This window comes from Leucoraja erinacea, unplaced genomic scaffold (assembly GCF_028641065.1).
Source record: "Leucoraja erinacea ecotype New England unplaced genomic scaffold, Leri_hhj_1 Leri_161S, whole genome shotgun sequence".
In the NCBI taxonomy this organism is placed as follows: Eukaryota; Metazoa; Chordata; class Chondrichthyes; order Rajiformes; family Rajidae; genus Leucoraja; species Leucoraja erinaceus.
In genome coordinates, this window is record NW_026575913.1 from 61,200 (window position 1) to 85,325 (window position 24,126).

General features: G+C 42.0%; 1 protein-coding gene across 5 annotated transcripts in view; it reads right to left on the reverse strand.

The window, feature by feature from the left end:
• Positions 1–336: 336 nt before the first annotated feature.
• The window catches only part of LOC129716032 (class I histocompatibility antigen, F10 alpha chain-like), a 102,114-nt gene continuing 78,324 nt past the window's right edge, over positions 337–24,126 (reverse strand). The window contains exons 5-6 of one of the 5 annotated variants that reach the window (XM_055665908.1): positions 8,810–8,932; positions 337–3,980 (exon numbers count right to left, since the gene is read on the reverse strand). In XM_055665908.1, the coding sequence (XP_055521883.1) occupies positions 3,097–3,980; positions 8,810–8,932 (1,007 nt within the window). In that variant the 3' untranslated portion in view covers positions 337–3,096. Of the gene's footprint in view, positions 3,981–4,221; positions 4,354–8,809; positions 8,933–24,126 lie in introns of those variants that run through there. The other 4 variants (XM_055665907.1, XM_055665906.1, XM_055665905.1 and 1 more) reach the window with 4 other exon arrangements.

A 24,126-nucleotide genomic window follows, 5' to 3' on the forward strand; every position in this document is an offset into this window, starting at 1 on the left:
GTGGAGCAGCATTTAGAGTATTGTGTTCCGTTTTAAGCACAAATTACAGGAAATATGTTGTCAAGCTGGAAAGGGTGCTGAGAAGATTTACGAGGATAAGACTATGACCCGAGGACCTGACGTATAGGGAGAAGATGAGCAGGCTACGACTCTATTCCTTTGATTGGAGGACGATGAGCTGTGATTTTTTCGAGGTGTACAAAATAATGAGAGGAATAGATCGGGTAGACGCAATTAATCTCCTGCCCAGATTAGGGGAATAGGGAACCAGATGAAAACGATTTAAAGTGAGGGGGGGGGGGGGGGGGGGGGGGGGGTAACATGAACCTGAGGGATGTCATTTTCACACAAAGTGCGGTAAGTGTGTGGAACAAGCAGCCGTTAAAATATCCTTACCGTTAGAACATTAATTACAATTTTCGCGATCAAATTCCACATCTAGAAACCTACTAATTTACATCACACGAATATCATATTTAAGGATCAATTTAGTTTGCGAAATAATTATTTTGGTCAAATTGCCATGACTATCTTTCTGACATGCGCATTAATTGTCTCATCTATATTATGCCCTGTGTTAACATTCTACCTGGAGACCCAGATACATTCCCTCCAAAATTTCTATTCATTCTTGTTCAAACTAATGGTATTTTTTAAATTTTCACAAATAAAATCGACTATCTGTTTTTGTTTTTGCTTTTCCCTTTATGATCAACCACACTTCCTCCATTTTCAGTTGCCCGTTCTTCTATATATTTAGTTTCAATAACTTGTCAAAGAACTCTTACTCAGTATCTTGTGAGATATCCGAGTGTCCCTTTGCTTTTGCACTTGTACTCTAGCTCTCCATACACATTCGGCCTGTATCCGTGCTGTATCTCTAAACGTAACTAAACTAAGCTAAACTCCATCCGCAGTTCCTTCCGACACATCGGATATTGTAATACAGGCCGAGGACAATAAAACTGATCATAAGATTATATCTCATGTCTACCCATGTGTCACACGGGTGGGAGAATGGATTTGCAAGCTACTGAGAATATAAAGTTGGAAGTAACTCTAAGAAAAGGAAGCAACGATGAAATACTGCAAATACACTTTAATAACTGATCAATTAGTTTAAACATGCACGTGAATCAGTGAATCGCAGACTGGCTGCCAAGGCTGTGAAATAGTGAAAGGACATTGGGTCCTCGTAGAATGTTTCCCAGCATTCTCAGGCTTTGAATAAAGCAAGTGTTTGAGAAATACACATCTGCTCTATGAGATTTTGTTATGTGCTCCCCCGATCTGAGCAGTAATTAAGTGGGAGACTGGGTCCCACGTGAAAGAAAGCTTCAGGGTACCGGTCCAACACCCAAGTCCCTTCCACACTATCCTCTCTCGCCATTGTTCCATTAATTCCTCCAAACATGTGTGGGCCTTCGTGACAAGGTGCCATGAATAATTCGCTCATCCTGTTATCTTGCAAACCACGATACGATAGAACTTTATTTATCCCAGGAGGGAAATTGGTCTGCCAACTGTCATAAACTAGAGATTTACTAGAAGGTTGCCTGGGTTTCAACAACTAAGTTACAGAGATAGGTTGAATAAGTTAGGTCTTTATTCTCCGGAGCGCAGAAGGTTAAGGGGGGACTTGATAGAGGTCTTTAAAATGATGAGAGGGATAGACAGAGTTGACGTGGATAAGCTTTTCCCTTTGAGAATAGGGAAGATTCAAACAAGAGGACATGACTTCAGAATTAAGGGACAGAAGTTTAGGGGTAACATGAGGGGGAACTTCTTTACTCAGAGAGTGGTAGCGTTGTGGAATGAGCTTCCAGTGGAAGTGGTGGAGGCAGGTTCATTGGTATCATTTAAAAATAAATTGGATAGGCATATGGATGAGAAGGGAATGGAGGGTTATGGTATGAATGCAGGCAGGTGGGACTAAGGGAAACAAAGTTGTTCGGCACGGACTTGTATGGCCGAGATGGCCTGTTTCCGTGCTGTAATTGTTATATGGTTATATGGTTAAAACACGAGATACATCAAACATGAAATTTAAGTGACGAGTGGAAAGGATTGTAGATGTGCAAAGATTACGGAGGGGGTGTCATTCTACCCCGCGACAGAAGGGGAGGGTTTGTAGTTTGACAGCCGTAGGGAGAAGAGATCTCCTGTGGCGTTCTGTACTGCATCTTCGTGAAGACAGGTCCCCTCAGTTTCGCCCGTCCACTGATATTGTTGGCAGTACACGATGAATTTATACACCATCATCCACACAGTTACCTCCAAAGCCCACCTACCTTGTTGATATCCAAGCATATCTCACCCGTAGTCATTGATAGGTTGATTCCAACATTAAAATGTCATATGTTTCGGACACAGATTATATTTTATACATCCCATATACAATCGTTAATGAGAAACATACGCCACTGTCCGCACATTCATGCATTTCAACATCCCATAACACCAGTTGAAGCAGGGTCTCGATCTGAAACGTCATCTATCCATGTTCTCCAGAAATATTGTCTGACCCGTTGAGTTACTCTAGCATTCTTTTGTCAGTTTGTGTAAACCAGCATTTGCAGTTCCTTATTTGTACATCCCACAACACCCGATGGAATCAAATGGCATTTGTGAGTCACCGTGTACTTCTGTCAATTAAGTTGTGATTCTCGATTCACTTCAAATCATATATGATCTCAGCTTTTGAAGTATTGAACGCGTGTGTAACAATTCTCCCAAATGGTCCATTGATAGAAATATTTTATTCAGAACTTTTCAAAGTACGTTACTTACAGAAATTGAATTGAAGGGATTTGTTAGAGGTATAGCGATTAGAACAATACAAAACTGCGATTAATCTTGTCGAATTTATTTTATTTTGACCTGAAAATCGATAATGTTTCACATAATTGGACAAAATGTCGGTAGAATGTAGGAAAGTAGGAATACCATCGCAAACATTCTCATTCAAGGTGAAATGGTCTAGTGTTGGAGGTGCCGAATGATATGTGAGGGACGTTGTCTGTCCGACTTTCCTTTGGGGGCTCATGTTGATGTGCTGCGTGAACAAGTTCACTCCAGGTGATTAAAATAAATGATTTATTTTAAACCGATGAATATACTTAGTGGACGCTTAACTATATGCTTCAATTCCTCTCTGAATTTACCCTGAGACACTGCATAAATAAAAGTATTTGTGCATGCACTTAAGCACCTCAGCATATATCCGGATTGTTCCGCAATGGTGAAAGGGTCATTGTAATTTGCTTCTAGAAACTGAGTGTCGGTAAAATGTACAAACAGGTAACAAATGAAAAGCACCATCCATAAGAGTATAAAATTGCCTGAAATTGCCAACAATAATATGATTGACTTCCTCCGGTTATCAATTTCTGTATCTGTGTGATTGGTTCCTCGGAGAGCGCTCCTCACTCTATTAGCCCGTACGATATGCCTGATAGTCAGAGAATTAAGGAGCATGATCAAAACGAAAGGTGCAAATGGGCATAAAATGGTTTCCAACCATAAGAATGCGATCCACATTGGGGCGGTGTAGAAGCTTGACTTTACATAACAGGACCATGGCTGGCCATCAAGTATTTCCCGAGGATCATAAATAAAGAAGATGGGAATGTTTTCCAGCACGCTCACAAAACATACAATTGCAATGACCATTGACGCCATCTTCTCGGTGCAGTATTTTGTTCGCAGCGACTGGCAACTAATAGCTATAAGTCGGTCAAAGGTGAACGCCACAGTTAACCAGACCGAACAATCAATAGAAAAGAACAACAGCGCCAGATTAACGCTGCAAATAGGAGTATAATTGAGAAATGAATTTGGCCAATCTTTTATCTCATACAAAACCACTTCAAATATCAGAACCATTAGATCGGCAGTTGCCATGTAGACCAAGTAACGCGTGATGCATTTCGATAGACCGCAATTTCTGCGGCAGAGAATCACTATCGCCATCAGATTAGCTGCGAAAAGACAACAAAAGTATAATTACACAGGTTCTTCAAGGGTCAGTCGACAGAGATATCTCCAATCTTATGATTTACCTTTCACTATATTACATGGCAAGAGTGGATAGCCGACGGCGGTGTTTTTATTCACTGGGTTTTACGTTGTCAATCATATTATTACGCTGCAATTCACAGTGTAGAAAGTCGGCATTTGTAGATAGTAAGCAGCTATTTAGAACCGAAAAGTGACCGGTTATACCTGTTAACTGTCATTTCAATTCCCCTTTACTTCCACCCTCTTAGATGTATTTTTCGATTCCTAAGCCAGTGGAACTCAAAGATTCACAGGTGTACAAAACAATTTGCAGAATAATGTGTCTTGAGTGACCTGCATCCAAGGCAGAAATTATGTCAGGGTGAAAATAGTCTTCACCTGTAAACTACAACATACCCAATAATGACGCTGCCCTGTACCTTGTCCACCAATGGATGTGCAATATATCTGGACATTCAGAAGGCTTTCGACAAGGTTCCACATAAGAGATTAGAATGCAAACTTAAACCACACGGTATTGGGGTTCAGTATTGATGTGGATAGAGAACTGGCTGGCAGACAGGAAGCAAAGAGTAGGAGTAAACGGGTCATTTTCAGAATGGCAGCCAGTGACTAGTGGGGTACCGCAAGGCTCAGTGATGGGATCCCAGCTATTTACAATATATATTAATGATTGAGACGAGGGAATTTAATGCAACATCTCCAAGTTTGCGGATGACACAAAGCTGGAGGAAGTGTAAGCTGTGAGGAGGATGGTAGGAGGCTGCAAGGTGACTTGGATAGGCTGGGTGAGTGGGAAAATGCATGGCAGATGCAGTATAATGTGGATAAATGTGAGTTTATCCACTTTGGTGGCAAGAACAGGAAAGTAGACTATTATCTGAATGATGGCCGATTAGGAAAAGGGGAGATGCAACGAGACCTGGGTGTCATGGTACACCAGTCATTGAAATTAGGCATGCAGGTGCAGCAGGCAGTGAAGAAAGCGAATGGTATGTTAGCATTCATAGCAAAATGATTTGAGTATAGGAGCAGGGAGGATCTACTGCAGTTGTACAGGGCCTTGGTGAGACCACACCTGGCGTATTGCGTACAGTTTTGGTCTCCTAATCTGAGGAAAGACATTCTTGCCATAGAGGAAGTATTGTACTTCCGGTGGCGCTGGTGCCAGCAGCCTCCACCTTCAGCCGGGTATCTTTTTTTTATATTTTATTTATTTATGTTGATGTGTGTTTTTTATGATTTTTTTAATGTCTTTATGTGGGGGAAGAGGGCACGGTGCGGGGGATACTGTCCTTCAGCCGCTTCCTGGTGAGGACGCGACTATTATCCGAGTCGCGTCCCCCCCCCCCCCCCCCCCCCCCCCCCCCCCCCCCACACAGCGGCCTACCTACCTGGATTGGCGCGGCCTTTCCTGCCGGGATCAACCAGAGCTCCAGCAGCGGCGGGACAGTGCTGAAACATCGCGGGGCTGGCGATGCCTTACCGGGGGTCGCCGTCTGGAGCCCGGAGTGCTGGACCTGATGGACAGCGCGGGGTCCTGCGACTCTGCCCGGCTCGGCCTGTGGACTCAGGAGCTGCAGACTCCGGCTGCGGGAGGCGGCTGATCTGGGGGTCCGGGCCGCTGAGGAGGAGGATGTTCATCGTCGGGGATCGGCACCGGCGTTCCACCAGCCCGGCGTGAGGGCCTGAACATCGGGCCACCCGGGGCGGCGACTGCGGGTGCTCGGAAGGCCCCGGCCACGGATGAACATCTGGGAAGATCGGAGGGGAGGCTGGCTGGACAATGGTGCCTTCCTCACCTTGGTGAAACTGTGTTATGTTGTGTCGGGGACTTTCTGTGTTTGTGCTTTTTTAAATTCTATTTTATTTTTTTAATATGTTTTAATATTTATTATTTATTTATTTTTATGATACTGACTGTAAAGGGAAATTCATTTCGTTGTCTCTAATTGAGACAATGACAATAAATTTGAATACAATACAATACAATACAAAGTACAGAGAAGGTTCACCAGACTGATTCTTGGGATGTCAGGACTTTCATATGAAGAAAGATTGGATAGACTCGGCTTGTACTCGCTAGAATTTAGAAGTTTGAGGGGTGATCAAATAGAAACATACAAAACTCTTAAGGGGTTGGACAGACTAGATGCAGGAAGATTGTTCCCAAGGAAGTCCAGAACAAGGGGTCGCAGTTTAAGGATAAGGGGGAAGTGTTTTAGGACCGAGATGAGAAAAAAAAATTCACACAGAGAGTGGAGAATCTGTGGAATTATCTGCCACAAAAGGTAGTTGAGGCCAGCTCATTGGCTATATTTAAGAGGGAGTTAGATGTGGCTCTTGTGGTAAAGGGGTCAGGGGGTATGGAGAGAAGGCAGGTACAGGATACTGAGTTGGATGATCGGCCATGATCATATGGAATGGCGGTGCAGACTCGAAGGGCCGAATGTCCTACTCCTGCACCTATTTTCTATGTTTCTATGTTTGTCCTATTCTGTTGATCTCAGACTTAACTTAGGGACATTTTATTTCTCAAAACGTGTGATACAATGTAAAACGAACGGCTAGTTAGCTCAACATATTGCCGGCCTCACCTCCTACAGCTACTTTCAGGCTTGTTCGCGTGCTACTAGCCAGCAGAGTTACAAAGTGGAAGCAGTAAACAGCGTCGTTTTGACAAGGGAAAGCAATCAGACCACTTCAACTTCAACTTCGAAATAAGAAATATTGAACTTAAATTACTATTAAAGCACAAAGCTATAACACCAGGATAAGCGTTTAAGCGATATGAAATCCAAGCCCAATTCCATAGTAATATTTAAACTGTTTGTAAGCACTTATATTGAAGGACACAAACTAACTCCATATTAAGTAATAAGCAATGTCTACATATTAACACGCACACAACATCTAAGCTTGTAGATTCTAGTATATAATCGGGATATCAAATGGGCACGTCACTTCACTGGTGTTTCGCTGAGTTCAGACCCCGACATGTCGGGAATGTTGAACAGTTAGTTCTAGCGTGCCAGTACGCCCCAGTCATAACATGCGCTCGCCGCCTATGCTACAAGTATGCACTACTAAGCAGCTAACTATGTTAAACCTACATAGTAACGGAAACTACAGAATATTATTTCAGCACTCAAACAGTTGCTAAGCACTCGCATCCTTTCAAACACTTATCCTAACCCTCCGGCAAATAATCGTCGGGGTGGAAGATTGCAACCTTCACGTGGTCCGCCCTCTGTCGCCGAATGCAATCAACCTGGTGTGCACAATCAAATAAGATCAAATAGAACAAGTTGTCCCACAACTTTAGGCTGTGTACACCATACGCAAGAAGAAGAAACAATCGTCGCGCCACAAATATCAAGCCTAAATATAAAACCGGGATACACCTGCACGGAATGCACTTGTAAAGAAATACGATTACCGCGTGTTATACATATCATTTCTGCCTCAAATGCCATTGTTTCTTCTCCACCAAATCCGCCTCCTGCCTTGTTCTGCTGCCTCTGACATTCCGTTTACGGCCTGAAATATACTCTGTCCGCGAATTCCCAGCTCTCCAAATGGCGACAGGATCGACCGGGCTATGAAATCCCTACAACCCGCCCCCGACCAGATATACTCTTGCTTTCCATCCTCGCTGTTCAACTTCTGCCACCAAATCTACATCTCTAAGCTTTTTCCTTTCATAAGTCTCATTAACTTTATCCCGAGTACTACCAGTTCTATAAAAACACTATCCGCTAACTAATGGAACACAATATAAACACATTACAGTCATAACAAGCGGACTAATCTGATCATAGAGGGAGAGGTTTTGATTAGTTACCTTGTGGTCGGAAAATACCGCGTAATCCCAAGTAGAAGAGGCCGAAAACCGTGGTCACCAGGTGCACGAACCGCTTCTTCCCAACAAACATCAAGTCCCTGAACAGACTATACAACATTAACCACTACCTCGGCAAGAAAGATCTTCTCTTGACTTCGATTTTGTTTGCACTTTTGAAACATAGAAACATAGAAAACAGGTGCAATGGGAGGCCATTCGGCCCTTCGAGCCAGCACCGCAATTCATTGATCGTCCCCAATCAATAACCCGTGCCTGTCTTCTCCCCATATCCCTTGATTCCACAAGTCATTAGAGCTCCATCTAACTCTCTCTGAAATCCATCCAGTGATTTGGTCTCCACTGCCCTCTGGAGCAGGGAATTCCATAAATTCACAACTCTTTGGGTGAACAAGTTTTTCTCACCTCAGTCCTCCAATTTATTCTAAAACTTTGAATTATTTGAATTCGACTTTGCACTATTGCGGCTATCTTGTACGACTGGTAATTAATTCCTTGTACTAGTTATTATTGTATGTTTATTTTTTGTGGTATTTTTGTTAATGGTCCTGTTTGACCGCTAGAATGTTCGTGTTACAGACATGTTTTCCTGCTGCAATTAAGAATTTCACTGGTCCGCTCCCGGTGCATATGATACACACGCACTTCGCTCTTGAATAGTTGCCTTTTTGACCAGCTTCGAAAAAATCTCATGCTGATCGTTGGCCAAGTCCCCATAAGGTTTTACGATACATCAAAACCATAAATTTAATGTGATAAATAGACAATCAATATTGCTGCATCCCAGACTTCTCGGCAATGTGTACTTCTGTAATTTTACTTCCTTTATGACCACTAATTATATCGACATGTACTGCAATTACTCCGACTGCAGAAATAAGTAAACAGGTAAACATTTTTAAATGATTGACTTTTTCACAGACTTACCAGGAACTCCAATTATTGCGAGAATGGGGTAGTAGATATTCTCTATCTGTATGATGACCGGCTGCCCCATAATCTGCATCAGTAAACTGTTCTTGGCGTGGGTGTGAACATCGAACTCTCCGGCTAGGGTCGTATTTAAACAGAAAAACAGACACAGATCAGTACGTTTTGTTTAATGATCCGAATTAGTCACACCAAGTTAAACAAACACATTCAGCAGCGTCAAAGAATCAAAATATGACGTACATGGTAAATGGTAGGGAATTGAAGAGTGCATGTGAACAGAGGGATCTGGGAATAACTGTGCACAGTTCCCTGAAAGTGGAATCTCATGTAGATAGGGTGGTAAAGAAAGCTTTTGATGTGCTGGCCTTTATAAATCAGAGCATTGAGTGTAGAAGTTGGGATGTAATGTTAAAATTGTACAAGGCATTGGTGAGGCCAATTCTGGAGTATGGGGTACAATTTTGGTCGCCTAATTATAGGAAGGATGGCACCAAAATAGAGAGAGTACAGAGGAGATTTACTAGAATGTTGCCTGGGTTTCAGCAACTAAGTTACAGAGAAAGGTTGAACAAGTTAGGGCTTTATTCTTTGGAGCGCAGAAGGTTAAGGGGGGACTTGATAGAGGTCTTTAAAATGATGAGAGGGATAGACAGAGTTGACGTGGATAAGCTTTTCCCACTGAGAGGAGGGAAGATGCAAACAAGGGGACATGACTTGAGATTTAAGGGACAGAAGTTTAGGGGTAACATGAGGGGGAACTTCTTTACTCAGAGAGTGGTGGCTGTGTGGAATGAGCTTCCAGTGAAGGTGGTGGAGGCAGGTTCGTTTTTATCATTTAAAAATAAATTGGTTAGTTATATGTTGAGAAAGGAATGGAGGGTTATGGTCTGAGCGCAGGTATATGGGACTAGGGGAGAACACGTGTTCGGCACGGACTAGAAGCGTCGATATGGCCTGTTTCCGTGCTGTAATTGTTATATGGTTATATGGTTGCAGCAAGAATAACCAGGGCATAAGGCTCTCCAACAAGAACTTTATCTAACCAACTTCCATTGATATTCGGTGATGTTATGCTTGCTTATCTATCTGGACTCACTATTAACCAACAACTCAAATGGTCCGATGGCATTAAGTACTGCACCGAAAAGGTCGGGAACTAGACATCCCGCGTGAATCTTGACTCTCCACATTCTTTACCACATGTGCAGGACACAATATTTAGATTCATATTAATTAATTTGTATTCACCAGGACTCAATGAAAATCTGATAATCTATGTATTTCCGTTTATACGTTTATGTACATTTAAAACCAACTGGAAACTTTAAAAAGCGGGCACATGACGTCACATCGGTTTCTGACCACAATGTTCACTCACGCATTCCAGTGTATTCCACAATTTTTTTGAATATATATTTTTATTAGAAGCAAGCACATATCACAATAAAAACTTTTCATGTATATCAATCGGACATTAATAATATTATCAGTTTTGTATTGATTCTGCTTCTAGTTTTTTTATATAGGAGAGTAAGAGAGAAAGAAAAAAAAAGGCATGAAAAAGAAGAGTGGAATAATTTACTAATAATATATAATTGGAGATAAGTTCGTAAATTATAAAGTATAACTTTTCATCTAATCCTGAGTTCAAACTACAGTTAGGTCCCCGTGCTGAACCAATCTACCCCTTCAAATAGTCAACGAATGGAGACCATATTCTGACAAAAAGTTCTTGTTTGTCCATTGACAAGTCTAATTTTTTCCAGGTGTAGGGTCTCCGACATTTCCATAATCCACTATCCAAAATGTTAATATTAATTTTTCCCCAGTTAGTTATTATACTATAATCGAGAGCGTATATTTGGCTAGTTGTCAGTGTTAGGCATTGTTCTGATATTTCTAGTATTATTAGTGTTGAGTCGGGATCCAATTGAGTATTGCCAAGTTCAGAAATTATTCAAAAAATACCAATCCTGATTTTTTTTGATTTTTATACAATTTACAAAAGTATGCATTAAGTTAACCTCTAGATTCTGACATTTATCATAAATAGGAGCGACATGTGGGAAGATTCTATTTAGTTTTGTTTTAGAATAATGTAATCTATGTAGTACTTTAAATTGTATTGAGGCATGTCTGGTATTTAACGAACATTGATGAATATATTGTAGACTTTATTGTGATGTATATATTGTATTCCACAAATTGATGAAGGTACTGGTACAATGAAAATCTTGCGTGCAGCAGGATCGCAGGTAAATAGACAGAGACAAACAGACAAACGCATAATACATACATGTGGTGCATATTAATAATAATAATAATAATAATAATAATAATAATAATAATAATAATAAATAATAATATAATAATAATAATAATAATAATAATATTATTATTATAATAATAATAATAATAATAATAATAATACATTTTATTTCTTGGGCGCCTTTCAGAATAAGACACCTTACATAAATAATAAACATATAATCAATAAAATAAATAATAATCACAGACACAAACTAAATAATAATAATAACAGAAAATCAAAAACACAATAAGAATCAAGCGCGCGCCAGCGTTTTTATTTCTTGGGCGCCTTACAGACATCTCTGTGGGGGAAGGCACAATGAGTCCCCATCCCCAAGTTTCAGGCCTATTGAGGCCAAATTGCCTCTACGGAGGCCCATGTTCCTGGCCGTTCTCATTATGACCCGGCGTCGGCTGGGCCACCTGGAATAAATTCTGGTTGGAGACCGCGGCTTCCGAAGCCGGTTTGGAGCTCCCAGACACCAATGATGAAGTCACGCCCGCTCAGCTCGCAGACCCGCAGCCCGGAGGTGTTGAAAACGGCGGTCTCAATTACACATAGATTCCGCAAGAAGAGACTACAAAACGGAACACATAAATGGAAAGAAGAAATCCAGTCAAAAGTGACGGCGGGTCAGGCAGCATCCCTGAAGAACCAATGTCTCATTCTTCAGCCAATGTCCGTGATAGTGAATGGTGTAGATCGTTGTGCTCTCAGGGGAGGCAGAAACATAGATAAGGAAATGTAAGGTATGAAAACAGGACACAGGGAATGGAATCAAGGACATTGTAGAATATATAATTGTTAGCAGGGTGAAGGTAACATCAAAACAAACAGAGATAATATTTGGTAAGAATGGTCGGAGAACTGGGAAGGGGGAGATGGAGATAGAGGGAGAGCAAGGGTTACTTGAAGTTACATAATTCTATGTTCATATCGCTGTGGTAAGCTGCCCAAGCACAATGGGGGGGGGGGGCACTGGGGGGGGGAGGAGACCCAGGACAGAGAGGTCGGGTGGGAATGGGAGGAGGAGTTTAAGTATCCAGCAAACCGGAGATCAGGTATGGCGGTAGAGGTCAGTGAAATGATTCGCGAGCTGGCGCGGAGATAGTTGGAAGAGGGGCAAGTGAACCTCTGCCTCACCTGAAAAAAAAGTCTGGGGGACAGAAGTATGTCGCGTTTCTTGCGGTTGCAGGGAAAGTACCTGGGGGCGGTTGGGGCGGGGAGGGGACGGGGGGAGGAGGGGAGGGAGGAGGAGGGACGAGTTGATCTGGGATTTACGGAGGGAACGTTCTCTGCCGAAAGCGGAATGAAGTGGAGATGGGAAGATTCGGCGAGCTGTGGGATCCCGTTGGAGATGGCGAGAGCGGAGCGAAGCTGCGGGATATCGAGGAGACCCTAGTGAGGGCCTCGTCATTGATGGTGCCACTTGCATTTGTGCGGGTTGGTTCACAAAACTGATACTTGTAGATTGCAGTACGTCCTCATATTCAAATCCAAATGAAATACAAACGTATTTGACTGCGCTATAACTACCCATTTATCCGTTCTTCCACAAAGATTGAAGACGAAAGTACCCAGAACAGTTTGCAAGTGGAGATAATGTAAAGATGAGCCCAATTGTACATATTTCGCCTCATTTTCCCCATATAATAAATATCATCTCACCCACGAAGCGTCTGGATGTCAAACGTCATTGAGGACTGACGCGTTCGACTATTTTATATAACTATTAGGTTGAGTTTCAACCCACACCATGTCTGTGAAAATAGGCAATAAAATAATTGTAACTTGGAAGCATACGAATCCATCATTCCTCCTTCGCTGAAGCATTTTATATGAGATGAACGGCCCTTCAATTCAAATTGATTGCTACAGAAATCAATGTTCTATGTTAAACCTGTGGTCTACCGAGTAACTCGCGTGGTCCATCTATTTAGATAACCTTCATAAAAAGGCTCATCTCTTGGTAAAACTCATAGCTGTGTATCTCCGAATCTAAATGAAACCAATTCCATCAAAGAGACATAGGGTCATACAGCGTGGAAACAGGCCCATCGGCCCATCTTGCCCGCTCCAACCAACATGACCCATCTACACCCGTCCATATGCCACTAACCCTATCCTATTCAGCACCTCTTTCATTATTCCTTAGAGGTTGATCAGTAAGCATATATTGTGTCAATTTGACAGTTATTACGGCGGAAATAAGTAAAAGTTAGATTTGTATCTTTGCCCGACTCAATAATTTCACTTTATGAAGGAAAAAAGGCGAGTTACTATGACTACATGAGATGTGCGAAACAGGGTTATTTTTTCCCTCTGAGGAATGGAGTAAAAATAGGTGTTTCGGCAACGTGTTCAAGCAGGCCTGCTGAAGGTATAATTTGCAACAGCTGCTTCAGCAAATTAATGAAACAGCTCTGACCTCATGTACAACTGCTCAAATATATAAATGGTGTTCATTGCAAAGATCTCATCATATGTCATCATATCGTAAAGTTCAGCCCTAATCGAAATGGAGCTACCTATAATCCCACAGATTGAAGATATTTACTATCCCATTCTCGCACTGATTGGCATTCCAGGTGAGTTAGAAACTGATATTCGTTGATTTCGTCCTTTTACCAAAGAGAATGCAAATGGAAACAAGGAACTTGCCATCTAGGAGCTAACAATCTCGCGAGGTTTGCGATGCGAGTGGAACGATCAGAAATATTGAAATCCTGGAATGATCGATTTGAAGTGCAGGAAGGAAATGCAGTTGTTGAAACCGAAGATAGACACAACAAGCTGGTGTTATTCCGCGAATTAGATGTTGCCTGACTCGCTTAGTTACTCCAGCTTGTGTCTATGATAGCTTTGAAGTTTCATTGTAAAATACGTTTCAAGTATGCACGAAGAAGAAATATGATTTCCTCTATGAGAATGTTTTATAAGATGCTTTTCTTATTAAATCGCTCCAGCACCGGAACGATGAGATGCAGGCAAAACGGATATACAAATATTGGCGATTTGTATTTATTAAGAAAAATTAGGTTAGTGCAGAAAACAAGAATAAAATTCAGGCATGATCATTGAAAAACGTGTCAGGTGCAAGTGACAACATGGTGAACGCTGTTTTTATTCACAAAGTCATAAGGTTATGGATGATTGAAGTAGAATTAGTCCATTCGGCCCATCAATCCATTCAGCCATTCAATTATGTCTGATCCATCTCTCCCTCCTACCCCATTCGCCTGCCTTCTCCCTATAACCTCTGCAACGTGTACTAATCATATATCTATATACAGTATCTCTGCCTTAAAAATGTCCACTGACTTGGCCTCTCCAGCCTTCTGTGGCACATATTCCACAGATTTACCACCCTCTGACAAAATGCATTTCTCATTACCTTCATAAAAGAACGTCATTCAATTCTGGGGCTATAACCTCTAGTCCCAGGGTCTCCCACTCGTGGAAACATCCTCTATATCCAAGCCTTTCACTATTATGTATGTTTCAATTAAGCTCCCCTCATTCTTCTAAACTCCAGCGAGTACAGGCCCAGTGTTGTCAAACGCTCCTCATTGGTGAACCTGCTCATTCCTGGGTTCCTTCTCGTAAACCTCCTCTGGAGCCACTCCTGAGCCAGCACATCCTTCCTCAAATATGGTGCCCAAAATTGCTCACAATATTCCAAATGCGACCTCATCAGTGCCCTATAGGGCCTCAGCATTACATCCCTGTTTGTGTATACAAGTCCTCTTGAAATAAATGATAACATTGAACATGCTTTCTTTACTACCGATTCGACTTGCAGATTAACCTTTTGGGAATCCTGCAACAACACTCTCGTGTCCCTTTGCACCTCTGATTATTGGATCTCCCCCTTTCAGACAATAGTCTATGTCTTTATTCCTACTACCAAAAAACACGAAGCGACACTTTGTTACACTTTTTGGCATGTGCTACTTTTCTGCCCACTCTCGCAACCAAGTACGGACACTTTTGAAAATGGATAAGTCTCCAGGTCCTGACAGGATATTCCAAAGGACATTGAGGGAAGTTAGTGTGGAAATAGCAGGGGCTATGACATAAATATTTCAAATGTCATTAGAAACGGGAATAGTGCCGGAGGATTGGCGTACTGCGCATGTTGTTCCATTGTGTAAAAAAGGGTTCTAAGTGTAAACCTAGCAATTATAGACCTGTTAGTTTGACGTCCATGGTGGGCAAATTAATGGAAGGATACTTAGAGATAATATATAAAAGCACCTGGATAAACAGGGTCTGATTGGGAACAGGCAACATGGATTTGTGCCTGGAAGGTCATGTTTGACTAATCTTCTTGAATTTTTTGAAGAGGTTACTCGGGAAATTGATGAGCGTAAAGTGGTGGATGTTGTGTATATGGACTTCAGTAAGGCCTTTGACAAGGTTCCTCATGGAAGGTTGGTTAAGAAGGTTCAATTGTTGCATATTAATGGTGGACTAGCAAGATGGATTCAACAGTGTCTGAATGGGAGATGCCACAGAGTAATGGTGGATGGCTGTTTGTCAGGTTGGAGGCCGGTGACTATTGGGGTGCCTTAGTGATCTGTGTTGGGTCCACTGTTGTTTGTCATGTACATGAATGATCTGGATGATGGTGTGGTAAATTGGATTAGTAAGTATGCAGATGAGACCAAGATAGGTGGGGTTGTGGATAATTGTTGTGGTTGTTGAAGTAGATTTTCAAAGTCTACAGAGAGGTTTAGGCCATTTGGAAGAGTGGGCTGAAAGATGGCAGATGGAGTTTAATGCTGATAAGTGTGAGGTGCTACATCTTGGCAGGGCAAATCAAAATAGGACTTACATGGTAAATGGTAGGGAATTGAAGAATGCAGTTGAACAGAGGGATCTAGGAATAACTGTGCATAGTTCCCTGAAGGTGGAATCTCGTGTAGATAGGGTGGTAAAGAAAGCTTGTGGTGTGCTGGCCTTTATAAATCAGAGCATTGAGTATAGAAGTTGAGATTTAATGTTAAAATTGTACAAGGCATTGGTGAGGCCTATTCTGGAGTATGGTGTACAATTTTGGTCGCCTAATTATAGGAAGGATGTTAACAAAATAGAATGAGTACAGAGGAGATTTACTAGAATGTTGCCTGGGTTTCAGCAACTTACAGAGAAAGATTGAACAAGTTAGGTCTTTATTCTTTAGAGCGCAGAAGGTTAAGGGGGGACTTGATAGAGGTCTTTAAAATGATGAGAGGGGTAGACAGAGTTGACGTTGATTAGCTTTTCCCATTGACAGTACGGAAGATTCAAACAAGAGGACATGATCTGAGATTTAAGGGACATAAGTTTAGGGGTAACATGGGGGGGACGGACGTTTACTCAGAGAGTGGTAGCTGTGTGGAATGAGCTTCCAGTGGAAGTGGTGGAGGCAGGTTCGATTTTATTATTGATAAATAAATTGGATAGGTATATGGACGGGAAAGGACTGGAGGGTTATAGTCTGAGTGCAGGTAGATGGGACTAGGGGAACATAAGTGTTCGGCACGGACTTGAAGGGCCGAGATGGCCTGTTTCCGTGCTGTAATTTTTACATGGTTATCTGGTTATATGGTTATCGGTCGGGCCGCTTCTTAAATCCGGAGAAGGGTTCTGACCCTCCGGTAATGTCGCAAATCCACAGCGGGCCGGGCCAGGCAGCAGCTCTCGAGAGAAGGAATAGGTGATGTTTTGGGTCGAGACCCTTCTTATCCTTTTCTCCAAAGATGCTGTCTGTTCCGCTGAGTTACTCCGGCTTTTTCTCTCTCCTCGTGGGTTTAAACCAGCATCTACAGTTCCTTCCCACACGCTTCAACACTACAGGAGAGCCCGGTGTGGGGACTCGACCCAGTCGAGGGACGGCCGCTTCTTGCTCAGGCTTCAGGAAGCCGGTACAATGTAGAGGTACAGGGCTGCCATGGTCCTTGGAGCTCTCGGGAATGCCATGGGCTATTATAACGTTACGGGTCACGGGTGCAACAAAGCTGGATTCAAGCTGACCGAGTCTGATTTATCAGCAGATGGTTTTAAAACCATTTCAGTGGAGGGCTCCATTCGCTCATGCACATGGCGACCGCCGAAGCTTTGGTTAGTGGTGAGTTTTCTATTCTCGAATCCTATTCTTTATTGTTTATGTATGACTCCAGTTTGTCCCATGGTATTGTTATCCATCTTACACTCTGCCCGCCCACCAACACGCTTCATTCACACGAATACATGACACACGTAATCCTCGCATGTTGTGAACTTAATGCTGCCTGCCCGCTGAGTTAAAGAGTTCCCACGGCAGATTCACGATACACTAAGTTAAACGTACGGGCCACTACGTTCTTACAACGAGTTAAAATGTTTCAATTCTTAACCACAAGAGTAAATTTGACGTGGAAAACTTTAAATATGTTTGATTTTTTTCAAGAGTTGACAAGTTTCGCGGGTACCTGCCGTTAGCGCCACGAGTCTCTAAGTTGCGTCCACGAATTCCGACTTACAGCTACGTTAATCGTACGTTATTACCACGAGTTTTAACTCGGGGTACCTCGTGTGTCAACTCGCACCGTAGGTAAGACAGGGGTTTTATTTACTCCAACGCGCTGTGTTTTATTTATGAAAGATTTGGAGTTAATCGCCAAGTGACGATTTGTCCAAAGCGGTTAATCTTTGTGACTGCGCATCTTTTTATTGTTGCAGGTAATCTTATGGCGATTCTGGTTCTATCTCGTGGGAACTGTGGTCTTTCCAAATGCATCACACGTTACATGGTGGCCATGGCAGTTGCAGACCTACTGGTGATAATATTTGATGTGGTATTATATGAGATTAATGACATGTATTTTCCGCTTTCCTTCTTGCATTATACTCCCGTTTGCAGCCTCATCATTGCCCTGGTGTTCGCAGCCATTGATTATTCGGTCTGGCTAACCGTTGCCTTCACATTTGACCGATACATCGCCATTTGTTGTCAGAAGCTGAGATTAAAATATTGCACCGAAAGAACTGCCGTCACAGTTATTGTGGCAGTTGGTGGATTAAGCTTTGTAGAAAATATCCCAATTTATTTTGAAAACGAGCACCTGGAGATCATTGACAACGTGCCATGGTTCCGCAAAGTGAAGTCAAGCCTCTCCAGTTTACCAATATGGGTTGCATACTTCTTCGACGACATTAACTTAACACAGTTTGCACCTTTCCTTTTGATTGTGCTGCTTAATGCCCTGATTTTACACGCAAATCGGATAAGGAAGGGACTCCGGGTGGACGGGAAAAGCGATGATTGCACTGGTCCGGAGATAGTAAACCGCAGAAAATCGATCATTTTACGGCTCTCCATCTCAAGCTGTTTTATAATGCTATGGATGGTAACCTTTGTACATTACATATGCACACAATTTGCAGGCGTTGAGTTCATGCTCACAGATTACAACGATCCTTTCGCCATAATGGAGCACACTGGGTATATGCTGCAGTGCCTGAGTTCGTTCACCAACACATTTATTTATGCAGTGGCTCAGGCAAAGTTCAGAGAATCATTGACGAATACGCTGAAATATCCTTTTACTTTATTGAATAAATTAGTTCTAACCTCGGACCAGAGCTCACGTAGCGTTTTTAAATAATCCATTATCAAAATCAAATTACCTGTTGTCCCATAATAAAAAAATGTTTCAACGTAGATGGCATGCCGTTTGTGTTTGGAACATGAGCAACTCCACGAAAGCATCTCTGAAGTATTTATCAACTAACTTGAAATAGCCAAGACACGTAAAACAACCAATCTTCATAAGTTCATAAAATGACAAATTGCAAAGACACGATTAGGCCCTTCTGCCCATCATGACTACGCTCCCGTTCAATTATGACAGATCCATCTATCATTCTTTACCCCCATTCTCCTGCCTTCTCCCCTTAATCACTGACACCCGTACTAATCAAGAATCTATCCATCTACACCTGAAAAAATATCAATCGGCTTGGCCTCCACAGCCTTCTGTGGCAACTAATTCCACATAATCACCACCCTCCAACTGGCCTGAGGTTGTGGCCTCTGGTCCTAGACTTTCCTAATAGTGGAAACATTTCTTCCACATACATTCTATCCAGGCCTTTCATTATTCAATATGTCTTGCAAATGGAGACACGATGTGGCATTAGCTTGAATCTTGAGCAAAAAAAAAACACATTTCTGAAGGAAGCCAAGGGGAAACATTATCTGTCCCTCCCCACCACAGATGCTGCCTGATCCACAGAGATCCTCCGATAGATTGTTCTTTGTTCATATCTTGTAATTCTATTCGTCATTTTCATTGCGACGTCTCCATGGAACAGCTTTAAATATTCTCCATTACTATCCGTATTTCTTTGTGATGTCACAAAATCGAAATTTTCTCATCCCGAAGTATCACAGAAACTCACTAAAACGCACAAAACTTCTCACCACACAGCTCCCTCTCAGTCCCATTATGAATTCATGCAGCGCATTCCTATATCCGCTTCATGCAACCGCGGGAAAATCATCTTTAATAGAAGCCTTTTATGCACCGTTGCAAATGGCCGAGCGTCTACGTTAGGCAATGTACACTTGTACATGTATTTCATCTGCACAGCGGTAAGCGCAGCGTCAGAACGCTGTAACACTATATTCTGCACGCTGATTTTAAAAAAAATCTTTACATTACTTATGTATGGCTTAATTTTATTCATGTATTGTATGATTTAGCTGAATACCACGTAAAGGGGTTTTCACTGTATCTCGTTACCCGTGTCAATAATAAACCAATACGTTGTATCTATCGATTGCAGCACACCTAGTGTTTATTTTAAGCAGGTAACAAAGTTTTATTAAATGGTCCTTTTTGCCTTTGACTTCGTAGTGAAGAGCCATCCTTTTTTTCCACCGCTGAAGACCTCTATGCACTAGTACAATAACCATATAACCATATAACCATATAACAATTAGAGCACGGAAACAGACCATCTCGGCCCTACAATTCCGTGCGGAACAATTATTTTCCTCTAGTCTCATCTACCTGCACTCAGACCATAACCCTCCATTCCTTTCCCATCCATATACCTATCCAATTTATTTTTAAATGATAAAATCGAATCTGCCTCCACCACTTCCACTGGAAGCTCATTCCACACAGCTACCACTCTCAGAGTAAAGAAGTTCCTCCTCATGTTACCCCTAAACTTTTGTCCCTTTATTCTGAAGTCATGTCCTCTTGTTTGAATCTTCCCTACTCTCAATGGGAAAAGCTTGTCCACGTCAACTCTGTCTATCCCTCTCATCATTTTAAAGACCTCTATCAGGTCCCCCCTTAACCTTCTGCACTCCAGAGAATAAAGACCTAACTTATTCAACCTTTCTCTGTAACTTAGTTGCTGAAACCCAGGCAACATTCTAGTAAATCTCCTCTGTACTCTCTCTCTCTTTTGTTGACATCCTTCCTATAATTGGGCGACCAAAATTGTACATCATACTCCAGAATTGGTCTCACCAATGCCTTGTACAATTTTAACATTACATGCCAACTTCTATACTCAATGCTCTGATTTATAAAGGCTAGCATACCAAAAGCTTTCTTTACCACCCTATCTACATGAGATTCCACCTTCAGGGAACTATGCACAGTTATTCCTACATCCCTCTGTTCAACTGCATTCCTCAATTAACCATATAATATAACCATATAACAATTACAGCACGGAAACAGGCCATCTCGACCCTTCTAGTCCGTGCCGAACACATAATCTCCCCTAGTCCCATATACCTGCGCTCAGACCATAACCCTCCATTCCCTTCCCATCCATATGACTATCCAATTTATTTTTAAATGATAAAAACGAACCTGCCTCCACCACCTTCACTGGAAGCTCATTCCACACAGCTACCACTCTCTGAGTAAAGAAGTTCCCCCTCATGTTACCCCTAAACTTCAGTCCCTTAATTCTCAAGTCATGTCCCCTTGTTTGAATCTTCCTACTCTCAGTGGGAAAAGCTTTTCCACGTCAACTCTGTCTATCCCTCTCATCATTTTAAAAAGTCCCCCCTTAACCTTCTGCGCTCCAAAGAATAAAGCCCTAACTTGTTCAACCTTTCTCTGTAACTTAGATGCTGAAACCCAGGCAACATTCTAGTAAATCTCCTCTGTACTCTCTCTATTTTGTTGACATCCTTCCTATAATTAGGCAACCAAAATTGTACACCATACTCCAGAATTGGCCTCACCAATGCCTTGTACAATTTCAACATTACATCCCAACTTCTATACTCAATGCTCTGATTTATAAAGGCCAGCACACCAAAAGCTTTCTTTACCACCCTATCTACATGAGATTCCACTTTCAGGGAACTGTGCACAGTTATTCCCAGATCCCTCTGTTCACCTACATTCTTCAATTCCCTACCATTTACCATGTACGTCCTATTTTGATTTGTCCTGCCAAGATGTAGCACCTCACACTTATCAGCATTAAACTCCATCTGCCATCTTTCAGCCCACTCTTCCAACTGGCATAAATCTCTCTGTAGACTTTGAAACTCTACTTCATTACCCGCAACCCCACCTATCTTAGTATCATCTGCATACTTACTAATCCAATTTACCACACCATCATCCAGATCATTGATGTACATGGCAAACAACAGTGGACCCAACACAGATCCCTGTGGCACCTCACTCGTCACTGGCCTCCAACCTGACAAACAACCATCCACCATTACTCTCTGGCATCTCCCATTCAGCCACTGTTGAATCCATCTTGCTACTCCACCATTAATACCCAACCATTGATCCTTCTTAACCAACCTTCCATGAGGAACCTTGTCAAAGGCCTTACTGAAGTCCATATACACAACATCCACTGCTTTACCCTCATCAATTTCCCGAGTAACATCTTCAAAAAATTCAAGAAGATTAGTCAAACATGACCTTCCAGGCACAAATCCATGTTGACTGTTCCTAATCAGACCCTGTTTATCCAGATGCTTATATATATTATCTCTAAGTATTCTTTCCATTAATTTGCCCACCACTGACGTCAAACTAACAGGTCTATAATTGCTAGGTTTACTCTCAGACCCCTTTTTAAACAATGGAACGACATGCGCAGTACGCCAATCCTCCGGCACTATTCCCGTTTCTAATGACATTTGAAATATTTCTGTCATAGCCCCTGCTATTTCTACACTAACTTCCCTCAATGTCCTAGGGAATATCCTGTCCAGACCTGGAGACTTATCCACTTTTATATTTCTCAAAAGTGTCAGTATTTCCTCTTCTTTGATCCTCATAGTTTCCATAGCTACTCTACTTGTTTCCCTTACCTCACATAATTCAATATCCTTCTCCTTGGTGAATACCGAAGAAAAGAAACTGTTCAATATCTCCCCCATCTCTTTTGGCTCTGCAGACAGTTGTCCACTCTGACTCTCTAATGGACCAATTTTATCCCTCGTTATCCTTTTTCTATTAATATAGCGGTAGAAACCCTTCGGATTTACTTTTACCTTACTTGCCAAAGCAACCTCATATCTTCTTTTAGCTTTTCCAATTTCTTTCTTAAGATTCTTTTTACATTCTTTATACTCATCAAGCACCTCATTTACTCTTTTTCACCCTCTTTTTCCGAACCAAGTGTCCAATTTCCCTTGAAAACCATGGCTCTTTACAATTTTTACGATTTCCTTTCAACCGAACAGGGACATAAAGATTCTGTACTCTTAAAATTTCACCTTTAAATGTACTCCATTTCTCTTCCACATCTTTCCCATAAAACAAACTGTCCCAATTTACTCCTTTTAAATCCTTTCGCATCTCCTCAAAGTTAGCCTTTCTCCAATCAAAAATCTCAACCCTAGGTCCAGTTTTGTCCCTCTCCATAATTATATTGAAACTAATGGTATTGTGATCACTGGACCCGAACTGTTCCCCAACGCATACCTCTGCCACCTGACCCATCTCATTTCCTAACAGGAGGTCCAGTACTGCCCGTTCTCTAGTAGGTACTTCTATGTATTGTTGCAAAAAACTATCCTGCACACATTTTACAAACTCCAAACCATCCAGCCCATTTACAGAATGTGTTTCCCAGTCTATGTGTGGAAAATTGAAATCTCCCACAATCACTACCTTGTGCTTACTACTAATATCTGCAATCTCCTTACATATTTGCTCTTCCAATTCTCGCTCCCCATTTAGCGGTCTATAAACACACCCCTATAAGTGTTGCTGCCCCTTTCCCATTTCTCAGTTCCACTCAAATAGCCTCCCTAGACGAGCCCTCTAATCTATCCTGTCAAAGCACTGCAGTAATATTTTCCCTGATAAGCAATGCAACACCTCCACCTCTTTCCCCTCCAATTCTATCACACCTGAAGCAACGAAATCCTGGAATATTTAGTTTCCAATCACAGCCGTCCTGCAACCATGTTTCACTGATCGCCACAACATCATGCTTCCAGGTGTCAATCCAGGCTCTAAGTTCATCCACTTTTCTTACAATGCTCCTAGCATTAAAATATACTCATGTAAGAAACCCACCCTCTTTTATTCTCTGATTATTTTCTTTTTCTTCTCTCTCCCCTACATTTTGGGTCAGAGTGCTACCATTCTCTGCCCCCTGCTTCACACACTGACTGCTAGCTTTCCCAATTTGAATCCTCCCCCCAACCATACTAGTTTAAATTCTCCCCAGTAGCCTTTGCAAATCTCCCCGCCAGGATATTGGTCCCCCTCGGGTTCAAGTGCAACCCGTCCTTTCTGTACAGGTCGCACCTTCCCCAAAAGAGGTCCTAATGATCCAGAAACTTGAATCCATACCCACTGCACCAGTCCCTCATCCACACATTTATCCTCCACCTCGCTCCATTCCTACTCTCACTGTCGCGTGACACAGGCAGTAATCCTGAGATTGTTACCTTTCCAGTCCTTCTCCTTAACTCTCTACCTAACTCCCTAAATTCTTCTTTCAGGACCTCTTCTCT